This window comes from Styela clava, chromosome 14, assembly GCF_964204865.1.
Source record: "Styela clava chromosome 14, kaStyClav1.hap1.2, whole genome shotgun sequence".
NCBI lineage: Eukaryota > Metazoa > Chordata > Ascidiacea > Stolidobranchia > Styelidae > Styela > Styela clava.
Window position 1 is genome coordinate 6,082,102 of NC_135263.1, and position 16,551 is coordinate 6,098,652.

Consider the following 16,551-nt stretch of genomic DNA (forward strand, 5'->3'; position numbering starts at 1 on the left):
TACCATATAACCACGCCTAACTTTGATTATCAATTCGTGGTATAACAACATCATTCAGTTCATTTAATCCTCATTATGGATCAAATGCTAAAGAGTTTCAAACATCAGGTTCAATTGACGGTTGTTGAAATTCCATATTTGGGTTGGGCATTTTTACATTATGGTCGTATTCCGATTATTTTGTTTTGTGCTTTCTCCAATGATTAGGTATCATAAGGTATTGCTCCATCTAACACATTGCGTAGATCGTCACGAGCAACCTAAAACGAAAATATTAACACGTATTACAATGCTGTAAATGCAATATATGGACACGGAAGTCAAAATAAAAGTGTTCCCTTGAATTAAATAAAATAACATATTTTGAGTGAAATATCGTAACCCCATGAGAAATTTGAGATAAAAATAATAGTAATAGCCTTTTAGCGATTTTTTCTATCTTCAAGTATTGAAAATTAGATTGGTCGCCTTGAGGCGGAAAATGAAAATTTTTTCTTAACAAAAAAAAAATTAAAACGTTTCATTATGAGAGTACAAAATTGTAATGCTCACAGTTGAGCATTTTTATCCATTTTCAAGCTTTCGGTTTCTCAGTAGGCGAGTGCTGCTACTCTAAATGTAATAGTGGCTTGAATCTCTGGCGACGATCTCAACTCAAAATTAAAGAGACTCAACTTGAGACCCAATACTGAAAAGGTTCAACTTCTACACCACCCACCCCATTGCGTTGACAATGCCAGCACAAAGAGATTCTGGTCTTCCTCGAAAATACACTTTATCAGTAATTCATGAACAGACAGACGTTTGTTTGAGTCGAAGATTTGAGGCCCTCTAACAATATTTTGGAGAATAATAGAGCAATAAAGATTTGACGATACCTGATAAACAATCCAGTAAAATAAATTGAAGACAATAAACGAAAGAGGAAAGCAAACTCGTGAAATACGGTCAATTCTTTTTGCTTTCCACCTGTACCTCTCCTTCTTAGATTTTTCCTGAAAATGTTGTAGAAAATTTGGTAAAAGTTACCTCATTTTGTCTTTCTAAAAAGAGAAGTCAAACTTGTGCCAGAAGCTAATTCCAAACTAAGATACTGTTCAGTAAAAATACCATTTTAAATTCATTTGTAAGTGACAATGGGAGATATTTATTTTTATAAAACATAAGGATTAGGCAGGCTCGGAATCTGCAACCGTCAAAGAAGATATTTATCAGTGAAGTGAAGGGTCTTGAACCTGAATAGGCTACTTATACAAGTCTTGCAAGCAATAGTTACAACAGAGCTCTTTTTTACATATGTTAACTCTTCGAATCTTAAATTCTCAAACCTCATCGGGAATTTGTCCAATCATGGAGTATCGTGACGCACTGGTTGGTGTAGGTGACGTTGTACTCATCGCCTTCATTTCTGTCGATATTCCGTCTCCAGTTGTGTCGGAATGTACGTCTCTCCGCCTCTTTTTTGGCTTCAACGTACCCTGAATATATAAATGAAAAACATTATATATATTGCTGAACATACTGATACTACTAAGAAATGATGTGGAGTGTAAATACACATTTATTTAATCAGTAATGAGTAGTTAACTTTTTCACCTAACTGAAAATAGAATTCGACTAACAGAACATAGAAAATACAGTGAAAATGGCAATTCAGGGTGAAAGGGGACGAAAAAAACAATACAGGCCGAGTAGCAACACCCGTGAATAATGTAGTTTCAATGGCTCCAAGTCTTAGCAAATGTACGTCGACTAAATACAGATGACGAATGCAAAATCCTAATCGCGAGTGCTAATCAAACAGAACAGTCCTTCGCAAGATCAATCATATAAACAAATTTTCTAACAAAAGTAGTCAATTTTATGATTATTTTCGGCATCTTCATAATTTATATATATATATATATATATATATGGGACAATCTGCAAAAAATATATAACCAGAACTTTTTAGTCATACAATGAACATGAAGAATAGTTAAAGTGCATTACCATTCAAATAAAAATAATGCATGATGCTCATGCTGCACTATATATGATGCATTCTTACAACCCTATTTTTTACCTATTCTGTGCCGTAATGGACATTATTGGTATCAAAAGAAGAAAATCATTACGAAGAGTTAACGGAACCACGAACTATGATTCCAATGACATTAATTACATACACTGATACAATTGCGCCATCGTTTCATGGTGTTTAGTTATTGGAACACCGGTTCTTATAAGTGACGTAAACAGTCCATTTTGGACGCGAAGTGTTCGTTGAATTGCTTTTCTGGATCGTTGTTGGTATTGTTCTTAGACTTACCGATTACCCAATTTCAAGTTTCACGTACTCGAAGATGAAAGAAGTCGCTAGAGGGCTTTTATTTTAGTTTTGTTAGGCCGACAATTCATTGAAAAGTTTGCTGTTTTTCATTTTATTTATGGTGACACTTGTTTTGACGTTGAACTCTTTGTGTCCATAGATACGCATTTTTCAAAAAATGCATTTCGTACAACAATAATGTACCTGCATTAGATTAAAGTCGATAGCCTATACGCAGTCGTCGAAATACTCCATCCGACTATTCCAGATTTGGAAAAAAATGACTACTTTTCCGAAAAGAAAGTTTTGAAATTTCAAATTTTGCAGTTGTGTGCCCTTTTAGTTGTCATCTGGGTTTAAGTATTTGCTCAGATAAATTTCTGAGTATATATATACACAATTGCGCTCATTACCTTGTGTGACGAAAATGTGTAGTAACAAATTACCATAAAATAAAAGTTACTTCCAAAGTTAATACTTTTTGGTTATTTGACAATAAACGGCGCTCCCGTAGTATGTGTACCAATATGGAACTAATTTTGTTCTCGTACTTTACATCAAGTTGTGTAAAGGGACTGGAGCCTATGGGCAGGGAGATATTCACTTGGCTAACACAGACAGTCCCCTAACTCGTAATAGAACTTAAATAAGAAAAATCGGAATAAAATTATGGCCTAACTCTAACCTGATACACATACTATGAGAGTGCCTAAAAAAGATACATTACAGTTAGCAGTGCTTCAATGTAGAACTTGATATTCATTTTGTTAACAGCGATATTTTGTAATATCGGGAATAGTTTATTACGCTTGTTGTCAGATGAAAATAAAAGTGACTTCGCTGAAAATGAGCTTTGACGGAGGTAAATGTATTCTATATGAAATCCAACTTAGATTGTTATCACTTGGTGTCGTCATCGCCTCGATCCGGCAATTTGGAATAATTCGATTCAAAATGGTTTTTATTATTCATGACATTCGACTAAATAAGGTCAGTCATGCGATTATTATGTGGCAAATATACACTGGAAAAAGGTCAAAATGCGCTTCTTTCAGCATTCGTAGCCATTCCCACATATACAATTCTCAAATATGACCGATTATCTAGGTAGTAGAGATTGCAACAGTTCCAACAATTAGGTTTCATGACCATGCATTGTAACTGTTCTGCGTGCTTTTATTATTGCTTTGGATGATTTTGTTAAGAGGAATCAACGTTAGTGTTATGGCATTTACCTGTTCATCGAGTTCTTCCTCTTTCTGTAAATATGTCAAATAAAATTATATACAAAGGCGGTTGGGATCCTTTGAATGGTTAAAATGCGAGGTGATTATGTTAGTATCACAAATGAACTGTAATCGACTGGAACTTTGTTCTTATCATTATAAAGAATCTACCTGATCCAGCGATCTCCCTGCACTACATATAGGATGAACACACCAAAATAATTTTAAAAACATTCAGGTTGATTTTACACATGCCACCACAATGATACGTCCGATTTGAGGCCATTCTAACATTATCGCATATACTCGAGCAGTCAAGTATCCACCGGGTTTATGGAGAATAAATTGCAATCACCGATGAAAAATAATAATAGCGGTACAGTGAATTACGTTACCTTAATATTTGCAAGTTGCATTCCCAATTTGAAAAACGATTTTTCCTGTCGAGATAAAAAGTTGACAACAGCAAATTCAATGAGAGCTGCGAATACAAATATGAGGCAAACGGCAAACCATACGTCGATAGCTTTGACATAAGATACCTGAAAGAAGTAACGAAAAGTTCTTATTATGTCAAAAACCATCCATCGGCAACATCCGACACTTTGGCTATATCACGATCGGTTCTAAGTACATATAAATGTAGCAGGACTTTCCATAATCATATCGAAAAGTCATCCTTACACGTGCTATAACATCCCTTTGTACAATAATAAATATTCAATCCACTCGTGCAAAAGCAGAGAAGCAACAAAATTAATTAATCCTTCAGAAACCAAATCCGTGGTAGATTTTGAATTTGTATGATCGGATATCTACAACATTTAAAATCATCGCGCAAAGCACCTTCGAGTGGATATGAACGTTATAGACTCTGATAGTGATTTTACCCATGTACTGAATATCAGCGGTTTATGATTGTCTTACAATTTGATGAATGGAAGGTTTATTCAAGTCATACTTCTTTTATATGATAGGATTGTCTTAACCATATAGCGAATCACGGCCTTTCGCGTGGTCCAGTCCATGTCGGGTATGGTAAGCCAGCTATTTGTTTCAGAATCAGGGCCTACAAATTTGCTATATAAACGTAGGCCAAAAGTAAAATAGTAAAGATACATGAACATGTATATTTCGAATAACCGTACGTACCTTCGGTAACGAAGCTCGAGCTCCGGAACTTTGAGTTGTCATAGTAAGTACAGTAGTTATTCCCAAAGCTGTTCTCGCAGGTGCAGCATCCATATTGATCCAAAATGCAACCCACGATAAAATGACAATCATGAGAGATGGGGCGTACATTTGAATTATGTAATAACCCATTTGACGCTGCAGAATGAAGTCAGCTCCAAGACAAGTGAACGAACCTTCAACCCAACAAAGAGATGAAACTTGTAGCGGTGCTATTAAAGCTAACTTGAGGTTTATTGTAAATTAGGTTGGGGGAAAGTAATTTCAAGTTTTGCAAAATGTAAAAATTAAGTGTTTATCAATAAATAAAGTGATATTTAGTAAGGATGGGAAATGGCATGCTATAGTGTGCTATCCAATCGCCCTTATAGCAACAGTGAGTCTAGCTGAATACCACTCTCATTAAAACTTGCATTTAGCAAAGTAGGATATATTGACAGACCGTGTTTTGATCGTGACTATGCTGAACAGCAAGTATATACTGAGTAGGCCATGAGTACAGAGTGAACCCAAAAGAAAAAATAATCCAGGTCATTCGTAACACAGTAACGTAAGTTTGAGCAAAGCGTGCTATATTACTGTAACGTTTGGGTACAATCATAAACAAACATATAGTAGGCTATAGTAACCATCATTTTGATGGTTTAGAAATATATCAATAACATTTAATAGTCTAACCTGTGCTGTATACTTTTGTGCAGGTATTCAACCTGTATCCACGGATTCGAAACTGAGGTAGTGCAAGTGTTTTGGGAAGTTGCACGGCATGTGGTCCGTCCCAATCGAATATTAAATCCTTCATGTCATAACCAACTGAAAATAGAAATGCGAAATCTGTGTATTTTTCACAATGCCTACACACGTAAGAGTTTCTCTGATTAGCTCTCAATCAACAGCAGATCTCTTGACTACTATTCGAAGAAGAGCGTCGGCATGTAACAAAACGTTGCCCCTTTTAAATAAGGTAACTTGGATATTGAATCGGGCTGCTATGAATCGAAAGAAATACTTAATTATAATTCAGTCTATCAGAGCCGTTTATCGAACTGTCGTCATGGGTCCTACCTATTGACAGAGATCCGTTGTTTTTGTCACTTGCACGGGATCAACGAAATGTAGGCCTATCATAACATAGGTTGTTAAGGGGTATAAAGTCAATGCCAGGGTAGAGTTGGAATCCTGATAGCTTCGCGGCGATTAGAATTTATTTGATAGGTACTACTTACAACTCTCCATTTCCATGTTACAAATCTGTACATCCATTGGAAAATTCCTCAAATGCATAGCACAAGATAACGTAAGAGTCAAGCGAACGCTGGAATAAACATCGCCATTAGTATACACCCTCAGTAATTTGTTCTCTGTTGTGACCTAAAAAAACAATAATATATCTTTACAAAAAATATGATTTCATATGGAAAATAAAAAACTACAAACAGCACATCTTGATCGTTTCAAACGAAAAGGTAAAAATATTTTGTCATAACAACACAAATGTATTTCTGTAAAGTTTCGCCGGAGCAAGGTTACAAAAATACAAATCCACCAGCGAGAAAGCATAAAGGAAAGGAGTTGTCTCGCGAAAAATTCAACTGATAGCAGTTTGTATTAAGACCCCAGAAATAATTAAAAATAGTAACTGGTTATTTCAGAAAAGTTGTGCAAAAACAACATAGGCAACCACAATTTAGCGAAGCGGTAAAAGTTCATAGTTTACCAAACAATTATCATACTTACTGAGTGGAATGCAGCATGCTTTTCATTAGAAAAGAAAACATCCGGCTTCCATATTTTTCCTAACATTGATGGGTGGAGAGCAACTGCTTTGTCATTGAAGTTGTGAGCCAACCGTGGGTCATTCCACCGAAGACGCAAAAATATATTCAATTTGTAATCCTGTAACAAATATATATATTCACAATTCTGATTCGTTTTTTCTTCGGAGAACGCTTTAAAATCTGAAGCAGGAAGTAACACTGATGTGATATAACAAAACTGCATCAATCTGACATTGCATGGCGATCTTGACTAATACTTTATAGTTTCCAATTATCTCTTTTCGCATTAGTGGTGACCACTGCTCGACTATTTTTCTTATGATATGTTATTTTCACTTCTATACGTTTTTTTCACTTTGTCTTGGGATGAAAGCAGAGAAAAAACAGAATAGCTTGGATTTGCCACTGTACCATAACTGCATTAAAAATTCTACCCCACAAAACATACGTAGGCTACTCTTAACTAGATAGAAAATTTCAGTATAGAAAACCCCAGTACTAATCTCTGATATCGTATCTATCATTGCTAATTTTACATATATATAATAAAATAACGAAAAAATAATAACACATGAAATTGCAACACAGTTCACAAACATGCATACAGATAACAAGGGTTGTCACAGTAACTTGATCCAATGTTTAATTATCTTTTCATCGTGATCAGCAGAGAAGCTTCTGTACGTTTTGAGCTGAATCTTGGGAATATACACTTGTTTTGTATTTAATAGAAAATCAAAATGAAAGAACTGAGTATAGCAACGACCAATATTCGCAAACAAGAGTTTCCATTCCATTGATATCGATAAAATAACAGTTGCTCAAATGTAGGCTACATGCACCAATAAACCACCTAATACATATGCATGCATTTGGACATAAACGACTATTATAAATTGCAATTGTTAAAATAAATTGTCCAACGTGTTTTTTTTTTAATAAAATGCGAATGTTAGACTTTAAATGTTAGTTTTCTACTCTTAGTTTACTGTTTTAGTGAACATTGACAGAATAATTGGAACTTTAAGAATCGGCATTGTCACCAGCAAGCAAGCAAGTACAAGTTACCGTTTTTCAAGCTGCTTATGTGGGTCAATTTGTCTGTTTGTTGATTTCAGGCCGTGAAGAAATGCTCTTTTCAATTAAGAGCAAATTAAAAAATCAGAATCAGCTCTTGCTTTAAACCACGGGCTCAAAATATTTCAATTTTCGACCCGGCGATAACAAATTTAGACTATCTTTCAAGTATCAGTTAAAATTGTATCTCCGCCATCCAACTTTTACAATTTTGAAATTTAGACAATAACCTTCGGATTTTGAGACTGAGGGAAATTCAAAAATCAAACTTCAAAAATGATGCCCAGTCTGACTACGTGACTAATTACCACAAAACGCCAGCTACTCAGCTTTGTTTAAGTTGATATGTATTCTTGAAAATTGCAGAGAAACCCCCCAAAAATTAAAGATTTTAATCAAACAGATCAATGAGAACGCTAAAATGTTAGTTCGAAAGCTTATTTCAGCTTCTGATCTGACTGGGCTTACGATTCAACTAATACTATATTCATTCTTGATAGCGTTGTTTCACGCCAAGCATCAAATTATAATCAAAATCACTCTGCAATGAATCAAAGCAAACGCGATAACCCACCATGGAAGCTTGTATCACTGAATAGAAGCTGTTCACATATATTTGAACGAGAGTTTTTACAGGCCCGTCTAAATTGAGATATATAATTTGATGAATTTAGAACATTTGCTGACTTTGGTTAACTATCGTTATAAACGCATGTGCTTGTCTAGGTGTGAAAATGTGCGTTCAGAAGTAGGCCTACCGCAATGGCGGTATCTTAGTGTCAGATTGGTGACACGCTAGGGATTGGGGTTCGTATTTGTGTTAAAACACCATTTATTTCGTGCGGGGTGTTGGATTTTATCTATCTCAGCTCAGTCAAATTATTTGTATATAGGCCTACTTATTTATATTTTTACGTATTTTCAAGAAAAGCGGAAAATTCTAATGTCAATATCAACTTTATATTCAATGGATTGAGCTACTTAAATATGTAATATTGTTTTGGTAATGTAACTATTATTTTGTGTACAGTACAGTTTGAGTTTTTTTTTAATATGAAAACCGTTATTTCATAGGCTGGTTTACGTAGAAGCTATAGGTATTTAAAAGCAATTGTATTTTGCCAAATAGAAAAGCATGGCAAGATTACATAGAATAGGTAGAAAAAATTTCTTCAGTGAGCAGACTAACTTAACATTATATATAAGAGAGAAAAATGGCAACAGTGTTAACTGTTACCTCAAATAAAAAACATCACCCACGTAATAGATAACGTTACGTTCGAAGTGAAAATGAATTCAAGTGCTGTTATAATGAAATATGTATTTGCAAAATGCCGCGCATCTGGCTCATATTATCATTAGCGCATGCAGTGAACGAATATAAAAAGCAGTTGTGCTCTACCATTGTCTGTTCGTTGACCGAATAGAAAGAATTAACGAAAATCGACACATTAGCCCTCACAGGAACACCTAGATATGGAATAAATATAGCATCAATCATGAAAAAAGAAATGATTGAAAAAATACGAGAGAACTACGTTATTGCGTATATAATGTAATGTGAATAACTCCCGACTCTCGAGGCAGAATGGCCGAGCGGTCTAAGGCGCTGCGTTCAGGTCGCAGTCTCCCCTGGAGGCGTGGGTTCGAATCCCACTTCTGTCATTACAGTTTTGCAAATAATAGAACTTCAGAAAACACACGCTGGAATTGCAAATGCCATCTATTTGTGTATAGATATAATGAACAAGTCTGCTCAAATCGACTAAAAATGTCTTTACACAGTGACTGAACGAAAACATTCAAAATCTTTAATTCATTTTCTTAACAATAGAATATAAAAAATCCTTAAATTAATAATGAATGAAGAAGCGGTTTCTGAATTAAGACAAATTGCGATTTTTCGGTGTTGTTCTTCATTGGTGATAGATAACACCGGTTCAATCGATAAGCAACCAACCACCTAACGTGTAATCATTGTTTAATTTTATTTTACCGTTTCCCTGTTTTGGTAGCCGGGTGTGTATTATTTTGTACGTTTTTAGCTTTACGCCAAGTTATGCTCGCTTAAAGTATTTCTGCATTTTGTTATTGTTATGTTGATTCGTTTTTTTGCCAGGGCGACCGAAATAAAATTGATTGATTGATTGTTGCCTATAATTGTGGAATCGAACGCTTACCATTATTATTTGGCCTTATCCGTTGGTCATAATTAATCAATAATCCTTCAAGAAACTCGATTTCATTCGTATCTCTTGCTTTGTGTTCGGCAGCCATGAGAGTTTCACCGTTCATGCTCGATCCGGCGTTTTGGCCTTCCACCTGTGTAGCATTGATACAAGTTAGTCTATGACATAATCTTAGTCTTAGATATATATAATTTTACTAAAAAATATATCCAATTGGTATGCTATCACAATGCAATTGAAAAAATTTACCTAGAAATACTAAGATTTTATGGACGTCAAAGATAAATCTGGCAAGTAGGTAGTTAAAAAATAGGATGATTCATGTACGCCTTGTACGGTAATTATGTGAAATTGGTATACAGGCTACAGCACATTTAAGTCTATGCTGAAATGTCCTCTTATGAATTATCAAATAGCATTAAAACTGGGATTGTTTTGGCAGTACACGACGTATATATAGGTGTCAAAATCAAGTCTGTTGTCCATGTCACGGATCAATTACCCTCTACAGGTGAGAGTATTCAAGCGACGACTAAGACCGTATTATCTATCCCCATTCTCGAGGTTTTATTTTTTATATTTGTCCGAATACTCGGTCAAATTTCTGTAAGTATAAGCCGTTGTTTACAGAACAGATGTCTGGACAGTCATCTGATGAAATGCCATATTTCAAAGTAATTTTATCTTTATCTATCCAAAGAATGGTTGATATTAAATACACCTTTTTCGCAGTTCTTAGGAACTGCATTTGAATAATAAATATTTCATGTTTTCTTAATCGTCTTTAAAATTGCAACTTCGGTAACATTTCAAATATATACTGTATATGAGAGAGAAGAAATACGAATGGATACTGATACCATCGTTGTTGGATATGGTTTCGCAGAGTAAATAAATACTTTGCGCATTTGATTAGAAAAAAAAAATTATTTCACATATTTGACACAATTTAAAAACTCAATAGAAAAATAAGGGAAATGCTATTATTTACCAATGTCAATTATATAATGTGTTCATCCTTATAGGTTGTCAAATTCCGGCGACATAGCGAACAATTTATGTAATAAATGATATTATCATTCTTTTTGGCCGAAGTTAGCGCCTATATGGTAGGAATACCGTGCAAAACATGGCACCAATGCCAGCAGTCATAATGTTATGCGTGTGCAAGCAGTCAATTGAATAAAGGATAAAATACATTTATGCGATATACTGTTATTACTGTATTACACTCCTTTCAATAATTGGCAACGAATATATTTTAATTCAATGTAATATTGGTAGTACTTCTTGGGAGTATGGTGGCATTCGTCGCGGTGTATACAAATGACTGGTATGGAATATTAAAAAACCGCACATAAATGACCTATGCGGAAAAGATATGCTTAAACGTTTGGAATTAGAATCAAAGCACGTCGCTTGATAGGACGGACTGGGCATCTGCAAATTTTCCTCCAACACGTGTCCATAAGACAGATAGCCACAAAAGTTACCATGAAAAATGCATGCCGCAAAGAAAAGAATCTTAATTAGGATAAATCTGACAAGCGTGTCAATAGAACTTGAACATTTGTAACGTATGTAACATTTGAAGTGTGGCGACTGTTGATGCGCAACTCGAGAACATTGGTAGTGCCCAACTGTTTAGTTTGAAATATAAATCTCGTCAAAAACTCAAATATAGCAGTTATATGTTCGAAATTGCGGATGTCAAGACTCTAATTAAATATGGTATATATATATATATACTAAAAAATATAATGCATTAAATATATATATAACAAATATTCACCCCTTTATTATCTGGCGGTGTATAAAAATAATTATACTCGTATTCATATCCACTGTTACCCGCTGGTGTTGACTCGTCATTACCCGTTGGAAAACCTTCGATGCTGCAATTAAATACAAAGAATAACGAAAAGCAATGATTTGAAAGCATATACCTCCAGAAAAAAAATATGAGCACATTCTCCATTAATTATCATAATATAAACGGTATAGCTTTTCCATGCCAATAACTAGTGAAAGTAAACATTGCGATTTTCAAAATTTCACTGCTTGGCTTCGAAATCAAAACTGCAAGCCTGTGTGAGGATCAGGTCCCACAATTTCAAATGTAAAGCAGTCACGTTAACTTGAACACATTGGTATAGATCAGGGGTGGCCAACACGTCGATGGCAATCGATCACCTCGCTGAAATGATCGATCGCACCTGATTTTAAGTCAACTTCATTAACAGCATGCTAAAAAAATTGTCTTCAACTATAATTCACGCAGCGACCGCTGATTTCTAAAAAGAGGAATACGTACCATAGGCGTAGCCAGGGGGGGGCCAGAGGGGCCATGGCCCCCCCCAAAATTTTCAAGAATTCCATTCCTAATCCACCAGTTTTGTGGCATCTTGTCTCGTCTAGCGTGTACACCGCAATACAGATCGTTATGACGCTACTAGCAACCACCGTTGAGGCTGAGCGGTCTTTCTCATGCATGAAACGGGTAAAGACATGGCTGCGCTCATCAATGACGTCCAATCTCCTTTCTGATTTGTGTGTGCTTCACTGTCACCGTGAAATGGTCACCGAGGAGAAAATTAATCGAGTTGTGTCGAGCATAGTTGGCGGGAAGCGAAGGATGGACTTTTAATTGGGGCGATGTATTTTACTTATTCAAATTGCGTTGTTAATATTTGTTGTTTCAAATAAAAAATTGTTTATTAATGGATTTTGTATTCACAAAAATCCAGCTGAGTAATTGAATCAGTTTGCTTGGTGACCAACTGTTGTTGTTTTGCGCTTAAAGAACGGGCGCTTGAAGAACGGTGTTTTAAACCCAATATAATTTCTAAAATTTTCAAATTTGGCCCCCCCCAAAATTTTGGGCTGGCTACGCCACTGATACGTACTGCACTTGCCCAAAAGACCGGAGACAAGCATATTAAAACGTAACAAATACAAGTTTGTCATCGTCAAGGTTTAGAAATGAACAAACAGAGTGAGATGTTGTTGAGCGACCAACAATTCTACAATCTATATATATCGTCACGCTAATAACCGAATTGCGTAAGTCATTTTTGGCGATTTTGAGTTTTTTATAAAATAGGTATTTATGTGATGCTGCGCACCTGTCTGTTAACTCAGATTTTATTTTAAGAATTCCGAAACCCATAAAAATGGAGATTTAGTATGACATGCACATTTGTGCAATTGTTTCGTCATAATGAATTATCATCGTTACCGCAGGACTATTGTGACGTCACAAAGTCAAAATAGCCTCTGCGAAGTATTTTCGAGTTTCCGCATCTCGGATTCTAGCTTAGCGCGTATTAATTTGAATTTATACTACAGTATAGGAAGGCGTGCACTTGTGATATTCACTGTCCGAGTCCAATTCACCTTGGTTGGCTTTTATTTTGGGTGCATTGCTGTTTTATTCTTTATATTTAATCTTAGTCTTATTTCGGTGGATGTGCAGAACGTGTTATATTGATGAAATATATATATTTAAACATAAAAAATAATGCAATTGAAACTGATTAGCTATTTTGGGGATAAGACATTGTAGATACTGAGAATTACATTCGTTTTTGGAATGTTTAGTTTTCAGGACTGGTGCATATAGTAAAGTTGCAAAATTGCGTATGTCCCCATGTCATAAACACATTTCTGCCTAAGTCACAGTGCGCCATTATGACGTCACTTCACTGCGTCATACAAATTAGCTTAAATCCGACTACGATCAAAAAATTGAACCATGGCAAATTATTGACTCTCAATGGCATAACAATATCATTAGGAAGTTTTTTACGTTTTTCTCAAAACTGCTATTTATTGCAATTCGGTTATTAGCGTGACGATATTTCACTTTGCCTTTAACTTCTCCACCATCATGAAAATTTTTCTACCCTACTGTGCTTTATATTTTGTTTCCAGCAGTAGCAGCAACGCCAAAACATCCCTATTAGTACTGATTCATTTTAGATTTTAGTCTATCTCATGCAGTCGAAAAGAGGTTGGCCACCCCTAATATAGATATATATATTCATTTTTTGTTGGTTTGGTCAAGTTAATTCATACTTATACCCGAGACGGAACATTTTGTTTGACTTGCGCCGAACGAAATAAGTAAGGTATTGAATTTAAGTAAATTGATATAACCAAGGTCCAAGAATTTGCGAGCTAAGTTTCTATAAAGAGAATTTTGAAATTTTTGAATATTTTGGATATATATATGGTTTGACATATATCTATATAAACTACATTTGACGGTGACAGCTCTCAAAAGTTGGTTTTATTTTCCTAAAATATCGTCCATGAATTCTTAAACGCGTGTAATCAATATTAGTTATCAAATAACATGCCACGTGATATGTGACAAAATATTCTTGATAACTGTTTTCCTTTTAAACTTATTATTATTCTTGCGAAATTATTGTGTATTATTAAAACTCTGCTTTGTAAAAAAGCAACCATATTTATATTTGTTTCACACTTTTACAAAAATATAAAAGCTTTTGAGCGTCAGATCCAAACAATAATAACTTTCGATTGGTTATAGCGTGACAGGATACGTATATCTATTTACAACAAATGATATTCTCTTTTCATTCAGTAAAGATGTCCGTAACAGTAAATAAGAAATATAAAAAATCAATCAATTTCAAAATTTAATCGAGGTAGAGAGATATATTTATTGAAATACAGTGAAAACGTGTGAAACATAATAGGCTACGCTTCGTAAAGTCGACGATGCGAATGAAATTTTGTTTCTTTGCCTAAACTTGTTATCGTCAAAATCAAGATGCAGGATCATAATCAAAATGCTGGATCTCTGTTTCGGACCACGCTCAGTCACGTACAAAAATCAAGCGTTTAATTTGGCGTACCAGAAGTGTGTGTACCAATATGGAGGTAACTAATTTTGTTCGCCTACTTCACATCAAGTTGTGTAAAGGGACGGAAGCCTATGGGCAGGGGGTATATTCACTTGGCCGAGACAGACAGTCCCCGAACTCGTAATAGAACTAAAATATGGAAAATCGGAATAAAATTATGGCCTAATTCTAACCTTGTACTGGAGTACCTTTAATTTGAATATATCATTTCCATTTTTTGAAAATTATATTTAAAATTTGTCACCATATTATCAAGTTTACATTGACAAGCTTCTACATAGTTCGCTCTTCTTAACAAAATATTATGCAACACTCACCTTACGAATACAAAAAGTTGAAACGCCACTAAAATATAATATACAAAAACCATGGTGCCAGGTCTTTGGATTGTCCAGTTTTCCTTTTATTGCAGCGATAAATCCAGAAATGAAGTAAATCTGGGAAATATTATGATTATAATACTACGAAAAGATAAACAAAAAAATTAGTTAGGAATTCAGGTATGCATTCATTGAGTTTAGACTCAACAGAAAAATCTTGAAGAAACTACAAATACGTGAAAGTGAAAAGTACAAAGTAAATTATCTCTATCTAAATATATATCTTAAAATTTCCATTTCAATTGGTTGAAAAATCAGAATTGTTCCTTCACGTACTAATGAACGTACAAATATAACTAGTTTCCAATACAATATACATTACTGGTTTCTACAGTCGTGGGGAATTTTATAAACCTTTGATTGCACTTAATCACCAACCAAGAACGACGACCTTCGGAGAATAGATCTTTCAATTATTTATTCTTTTGATATCATAAATCAGTCAAAACTGCAACTTTAAATCCCGTTCAAGCCTTTCAAACTATTGTTTAAAAGGTCGACTGTTAGTTCAAATCGAATGACTACCTGAATATGCTAGAAATACCAGATTCCTGATACCGAAGCATCATGAAGAGCGTGGTCTGGGCCGAGGAAGTATTTGTGATTGAGAACTGAGTGCTTTTAGCTACTGGTATCGAGAAGATTTTTACTTAGTTTAAATACCGGTTTGACTAAGGGTAGGTTTGTTTGTTGCGGTCAGAGATGTACAAAAATATTTAATCTGGAAATTTCCCTCAGCTAATCTAAAGATGATTGCGCTCGCCAAAGACCTTATGTTCCATTCTTTCCACTTTTCTCCGAAGTTACCGCGGCCCCATCGGGCCCTATACTAGAGTTATACAAACTGTCAATGTTTCACAACTTGCTATTCCGAGATTCACACTCCAATACAAAACACCAAAGTGGCACATAACTATCTATTCGAGTTTTTATACATCTCTTCCTGCAATTGTAAGTCATTATCGAAGAATGTGTAAGCGATGACAGCGGCCATGCAACGCGAAAGTAACTGTCAACAAATCGCGTGTGCACTAACACCCGCTCCACTCAAAATAGACATCGATGTGTTTATTCGGTGAATATCCTATGTCGCGTGGTCGCTATCTAACCGCCACAATATCCATAACTAATTGACAAAACGCTATCTGAATCTCTCAATTTCCCATGGGTCCAAGCCGTTCAAATCACTCACACGTTATAATTGAGTTTTCCGTAAAAATGCCATAACAATCTGCCAAAAAGATGACATTGTCTATGTGGAGTCCGTTGTTTTCAATCACAGTTCATTTGGTGCAAAACCAAAGCAATTAACACCGTTCCCCAGACGGAGTGGTCGAGTTTTTCAATCAGAACTTTATCGATTTCACTAAATTTATCGAGCGCGCAATTAAGAAGAGGTGTGTGAATTCATTTCGTCGTACTTCAGCTTAATCTAGAACCTTTGCCACGATTTCAAGCTTTTAAATTCAATCAGGCTCGAAGGGAAACAACAAGGACAGATATA

General features: G+C 35.1%; 1 protein-coding gene and 1 non-coding gene across 4 annotated transcripts; one reads left to right on the forward strand and one right to left on the reverse strand.

Annotated features, from left to right (window-relative positions):
• Positions 1 to 42: 42 nt before the first annotated feature.
• Positions 43 to 15,710, reverse strand: LOC120340531 (glycine receptor subunit alpha-2-like). 3 transcript variants are annotated; one of them, XM_039408808.2, is made up of 14 exons: positions 15,573 to 15,710; positions 14,985 to 15,104; positions 11,565 to 11,667; positions 9,764 to 9,905; positions 8,158 to 8,225; positions 6,466 to 6,624; positions 5,955 to 6,099; positions 5,407 to 5,541; positions 4,690 to 4,904; positions 3,933 to 4,079; positions 3,547 to 3,570; positions 1,329 to 1,478; positions 879 to 995; positions 43 to 260 (listed from the first exon to the last, which is right to left on the reverse strand). In XM_039408808.2, exons 2-14 carry the CDS (start codon positions 15,035 to 15,037, stop codon positions 204 to 206), a joined length of 1,515 nt encoding a protein of 504 aa, XP_039264742.2. In that variant the 5' UTR covers positions 15,038 to 15,104; positions 15,573 to 15,710; the 3' UTR covers positions 43 to 203. The 3 variants fall into 3 exon arrangements, with proteins under 3 accessions (XP_039264742.2, XP_039264741.2, XP_039264743.2); XM_039408807.2 differs by lacking the exon at positions 8,158 to 8,225 and adding an exon at positions 8,986 to 9,053; XM_039408809.2 differs by lacking the exons at positions 3,547 to 3,570; positions 8,158 to 8,225 and adding an exon at positions 8,986 to 9,053.
• Positions 9,166 to 9,248, forward strand: Trnal-cag (transfer RNA leucine (anticodon CAG)). The gene has a single exon. It is a non-coding gene; the product is annotated as a tRNA-Leu (tRNA).
• Positions 15,711 to 16,551: the final 841 nt, after the last annotated feature.

What these genes read in the sequence shown, in the direction of transcription:
- LOC120340531 (XM_039408808.2), bottom strand. Translation starts at nt 15,037, where the DNA reads ATGGTTTTTGTATATTATATTTTAGTGGCGTTTCAACTTTTTGTATTC. An exon ending in AGCATGCTGCATTCCACTCA is followed by an intron (nt 6,100 to 6,465) that starts GTAAGTATGATA and finishes TTGTTTTTTTAG; the next exon opens with GTCACAACAGAGAACAAATT. An exon ending in TTTACTGGATTGTTTATCAG is followed by an intron (nt 261 to 878) that starts GTATCGTCAAAT and finishes TTTTCGTTTTAG; the next exon opens with GTTGCTCGTGACGATCTACG.